The sequence below is a fragment of the Tenrec ecaudatus genome, chromosome 5, assembly GCF_050624435.1.
Source record: "Tenrec ecaudatus isolate mTenEca1 chromosome 5, mTenEca1.hap1, whole genome shotgun sequence".
Taxonomy (NCBI): Eukaryota; Metazoa; Chordata; class Mammalia; order Afrosoricida; family Tenrecidae; genus Tenrec; species Tenrec ecaudatus.
In genome coordinates this window covers 35,593,960-35,599,296 of record NC_134534.1, presented here as the reverse complement: position 1 = coordinate 35,599,296, position 5,337 = coordinate 35,593,960, and the positions used below count along the sequence as shown (strand labels likewise).

General features: G+C 45.0%; 1 protein-coding gene and 1 non-coding gene across 2 annotated transcripts; both read right to left on the bottom strand.

Moving 5' to 3' along the window:
- Nucleotides 1-426: 426 nt before the first annotated feature.
- Nucleotides 427-562, bottom strand: LOC142449664 (small nucleolar RNA SNORA21). The gene has a single exon (XR_012784789.1). It is a non-coding gene; the product is annotated as a small nucleolar RNA SNORA21 (small nucleolar RNA).
- Nucleotides 563-1,542: 980 nt separating this feature from the next.
- Nucleotides 1,543-2,202, bottom strand: LOC142448685 (GTP-binding nuclear protein Ran-like). The gene has a single exon (XM_075550599.1). It carries the CDS (start codon nt 2,191-2,193, stop codon nt 1,543-1,545), a length of 651 nt encoding a protein of 216 aa, XP_075406714.1. The 5' UTR covers nt 2,194-2,202.
- Nucleotides 2,203-5,337: the final 3,135 nt, after the last annotated feature.

The window sequence follows — 5,337 nt, the reverse complement described above, 5'->3', positions numbered from 1 at the left end:
CCTTTGGTATGATTTTGTTCTGGGTTTTAGATGCCTGGTACCTGATCCCATTGACACTTCACCTCATGATCACACAAGCTAGTGTGCTTCTTCCATGTGGGCTTTGTTGCTTCTCAGCTAGATGGGCTTCAAGCCTTTAAGACCTCAGATGCTATATCTTTTGATAGCTGGACTCCATCTGCTTTCTTCACCACATTTACTTATGCACCCATTTTGTCTTCAGCCAGCGTGTTGGAAAGGTGAGAATCACAGAATGTCAGATTATTAGAACAAAGTGTTCTTGTGTTGAGGGAGTACTTGAGTGGAGGCCCAATGTTCATCTGCAACCTTAGTTCTGAACATACAGATATGAGTACATAGTTCTATTCCCCTTGTTTTGGCTGTGATTTTTTTTTAAATTTGCGCTTAAAATAACTTTTTTCTTTTTTTTGTCACAGCACCGATTGAAGCTGAACAACATGAGATATTGCCGCTTCAACCATAAGCGGTGTTTTTTAATCTGTCCTTTTTGACGGCTCAGTGGGTCACTGGCAAAAGGCCCAATGAGTGCTTTTAAAAGGGGGTAAAATAACTTTTCATTGTGAATCGGTTGAAGGTTGATAGGGCAGCTTGATTTTTCCATTTAATAACTTATACACATTTGTTTCATGCCATCGATGGTAAACCTTATGAGGTCACAGGATGGATCCCATTTCTTCCTTGTGCTTTCTGCTTCCATACGTCTTTCCCATCACTTTTGCACTTTGTTCTTGGGTAAATGCTGCTCTTTTGCTCCCCAGTGACTTGTTTTCCTCAGGTGTGAGTACCTTCATTGTTTCATTGTTTCCCTTATGAGCTGTCCATTGTTTGTCTGGAAATTGAGCCAGGGGGTGAGTTCATTCCACATCTAAAGGGTGTCTAATGACCCTAGCCCACCAGCAATTCATGAAGCCCCCATATTTGAATTTGGGTCTGTGTTTGCCCCTCCCCTAGCTCCCCCTACCCCTGGTTCTAGGACTTTCTGATGTCACCCCTTCCAGAGCAGTTGGTAGTGGTGGCTGGGAACCATTTAATTTTTCTGGTCTCAGAATCTCAGAGACTGACATTAATTGTTTCTCTACTTCAGGTTTTTTTTTCTCACTCTTCTTCCCTTTGACTGGGAGAGACTTGCAGTTACACCTTAGATGGTCAGTTGTGAGCTTTTTTTTTTTTTTAGATATTTGAAATACAACTTTATTCTAACGAAAAGGAATGGGAATGACAGTTAACAAACAAAACATCACCACTGAATATTGTGATGTGACTGTAGCAGTCTTGTAGTTGAATTTCAAGAAAGAAAAATGCGTTCCCAAACAGCTAGATATGTGGGTTCAAAAAAGAAAAAAAGAAAAGGTTTTTAACTGCCACACTCACTCCGAAGCCCATTCGTCTCCTTCAGCTTCCCAAAGATGAGCACATTCTGCTGAGCTCTGTAATAAGAGCAGCAAACACGCGGCACCACTGACGTCACAGGACAGTTGCCTATAAAACTAGACTCTGACGCTGGGCTCCAGCTTCGGTCTCTCACAGGTCATCATCTTCATCCGGGAGAGCGGTTGTCTGCGCAACCTCTAAATCATGCTCATACTGGGCTGCCAAAGCTGAGTCCATAACAACCTCTGGTGGGGCCAGAGCAGGCCTGGCCACAAACTCCAAGTCAGGATCGCCAATGAGTTTTCTAGCAAGCCAAAGGAAGGGCTTTTCAAAGTTGTAGTTGCTTTTGGCAGAAATGTCATAGTACTGTAGGTTCTTCTTTCGGTGGAAGACAATGGATTTTGCCCTAACTTTCCTGTCCATAATATCCACTTTGTTGCCACACAGCACGATGGGTATGTTTTCACATACTCGAACCAGATCCCTATGCCAGATAGGCACATTCTTATAAGTAACCCTTGAGGTTACGTCGAACATTATAATGGCACACTGGGCTTGAATATAATAGCCATCTCTCAGTCCTCCAAATTTTTCTTGACCAGCTGTATCCCACACGTTGAATTTGATAGGTCCTCTGTTAGTATGGAACACAAGGGGATGGACCTCAACACCTAAGGTAGCTACATACTTCTTCTCAAATTCACCAGTCAGGTGACGTTTCACAAATGTCATTTTTCCAGTACCACCATCACCCACCAGTACGAGTTTGAACTGGACTTGGGGTTCTCCTTGGGTGGCCATCGTGATGGATCTTCCAGAAGCATCTCTGGGCCGCGTCTGACTGAGGGATGGAAAGATGGCCCAGTTTTGAGCTTTTAAGACTCTAGTTAGTACTCACCAAAGTGGAACATAGAGCATCATCTTTGTGGACTAAGTTATTCCGATTGATGCTAGTGTCTCCCAAGATCCTGGTCCCAAGCTCCTAGGCCTGGCAACTCATCCCCTTGAAGTTTTAGTTATGTCTAAGACATGTTCCTACCTTTGTGCCAAAGGGATCAACTTGATAGATTTTCTCAAAGGACTCAGGACCCTCACCGAAGCTTAGGAGGAGGGCTTCAGACAGTCAGAGTGGCATGGTTGAGGAAAAGGTCTGTCACAAGTGTCCCAGGAAAAGGTGGTCGGGAAATGCACTTCCTCATTCTTGAACGGGAAAAGGTGGTCGGGAAATGCACTTCCTCATTCTTGAACGGGAGCAAGGGCTGTCCTACGAGAGTTTCGTTGGGAACCCATCCTCCTGACAGCCCTCATCCTGCCCTCAAAGTTCTTTGTGTTTCCTCAAGGATCTTTCCCAGAGATTTCCATTCCTTAAAGCCACCAATGTGATATTTGTGTTACAGTGAAGTTGGGAGACTGAGATTCTGACATTCTACCCTTTCCATTGTCAAAACCAGGAATTTTGTTTCCCCTCAAATTGTGATTCATCGAAGTAATTTGGGGGTGGTCATCAGAATTGACCGTGGGAAATCTATGTTCAGGTTTCGCTGTCCCTACTTAGATGACCCACTGAAAGAAGGGGCCATATTTTCCCCCACTGCCTAGTATTTTCTTTTCTGATGACCCTTTGCAGGATGACACCTTTCATTCAGAAGGCTTTAGACACCCTCCACTGACTGGGCTTCAGTGAACCATTTGCACTTCAAGTTGGCTTTATCATTCTGACAGCCTTTTAGCCACAGAGAATTCTGAAGAATTACGTTATGTAGTCTCAAAATATATCGTCCTTTACTGGTTAGCAACAGTTGCAAGAAACATGCAGACTCCCCACCCTGACCTTCAACGTCACAGCCTGTCAGGAGCCTTAATGGGCGGCCCAAAGCATAGCTGGAGGTCACCTTACGCTAAGGTCTCGGGCAGTGCCACACAGACCCCGGAGCCTTGGCCATTTCTATGCCTCGTGTCCTGCAGCAGCTGATGGAGGATCAACATTTACAAGCTGAACTCAGGGCTTGGCAGAGTCTTACATTCAACCATGTGCCAGCCAGAAAACAGGACTGTTGATAAAGATCAGACTAGTGCCCAGTGTCTATCCAGCTTCTTGAAAGAATATTCTAGAAGCTCACTGCTTACTGGCAGAGTATTGCCAATGGTGTAAGTGGAATTCAGCTGCGTGACGCAGCCCCACAGCTCCTGACACAAGTCTGGTCAGGAGCTAGGACACACCAGCGGCGAAGAATAAGATAAGCCAAGGACAGCCCTGTAGGCCAGGCCATCCTGACTGCCAGATGGACCTGCTCCAGGACACTGGTGACCCCTGCAAGGACACAAGACTCTGGGAGCAAAAAGGCCTGGGCTCCAATATACTTCTCCATTCCTTTCCACGGGACTCCTAGAGAGCAGAGAGGGCCCTGCCCTCCCCGATGTCACGATGACCCCAGCCATTCCGTCACATGCACCCAGTCCTTCCAGGTCTGTCGTCGGAGATCTGTGCATACAACGAATTGTCTCCTGTAGAAGAAGGGTTCAAATCATGGGTCTACTATCTCTGTACCTAGTTTCATATAAGTGCATTTTGTTGGGTTTTATTTTACCACTGGTCAATGAGGAAAGGGCTCCTGGAAATGTGACAAGCTGGAGGACTGGGCGACACAGATTCTTTGGAACTTGTCTAAGAGACTTTGTGAGGCAGTGGAGCTTCCACCCCATCCCCCACCCTCCTCCTACCCCTCAGGGGAAAAGTTAGCTAGACTTCTCAAGTCACCAGGCTTCAAGAATTTGTTATTGCAATCTCACTGTCCTTCAGGTTTTAAAACGCCTGACCTGGCCACTGCACCATGTGATCAGCCCTTACCAAGAGGTGCCCAGAGACCCTTCCACAGCCCCCCATGCCATATGCTCTGGGGAGTTTAATGCTGTGTATCTGTGGCTAGGGAATGGGATTTCTGTAAATTGAATTAAATCATTGTAAAAGTGAATGAAAATATTTACTTTGATTTGTGTTTCTGGAGAAAAAGACACATTCTTCTTTGGCATCAATGTCACAAAGCTTAACAATTCTTTAATCGGGCTTCATTCCTTTACATTGCATGTTGTGAGAAAAACAAAACCCAAATTCACTGCCATCGAGTCGATGCCAACTCATAGAGACCCTCCAGGGCAGGGTAGAACTGCTCCTGAGTTTCAGGGCCTGGGACTCTTTATGGGAGTAGAAAGCCCCAGCTTTCTCCCTTGCGTGTTAAAGCCAACAGCATTTCATGCGTAGGGACCAGGCTTGGTTCATCTCTTTCCTCAGCATTCCCGTAAGTGTTTGTTGAAGGACTGTATTCCCAGCATCCTCTCTAGTGTTTGCCTTCTTGAACTGCTATCATAATAAACATGTAGCTCAGCATCTACAGATGGCAGAAGACACATGAATAAAATCTTCAGTGTACCAAGGAACAATACCTGCCAAATGATAGTTCAATACACAAGGAGAAATCTTTCAAGAACCTGAATAAAACAAGACGCTGTTTTGGCCAAACATGAAGTGGGAGATTTTGTTCCCAATGGACCCTCGCTAAGCAAAATTCTGAAAGATGTGCTCCAAGCAGAAGGGGGAACCCCTAGATGGAAGAAGGAGAAGCAAGATGAACAGAAAACAATGTAACATGGGAGGAACTGTAAATGACTTTGGCCGTATGGAACAATGATAATAAAGTCTGATCAGGTGACTTTATTAATATATATGTATATATATAAACAAAAATGTAAGAGAAGGATGAGAGAGACAAAGTTAGTTAAATGGGGTCCCTCAAGAGATATGTCTATAGGGAGAAGCCAACAAAACCAGGCATAAGGAAACAAGAGATCTAGAATTGATGGTGAGGAGGGCATAGAATGCCTGGTAGGTTTGGGTCAAGTGCAATTTAGCCGAGAGGAAGTACAGAGAGCCAAACGAAGGTCGAACAT

Bases quoted from the DNA above. Each gene is read 5' to 3' on its own strand.
- LOC142448685 (XM_075550599.1), bottom strand. From the start codon at position 2,193: ATGGCCACCCAAGGAGAACCCCAAGTCCAGTTCAAACTCGTACTGGTG.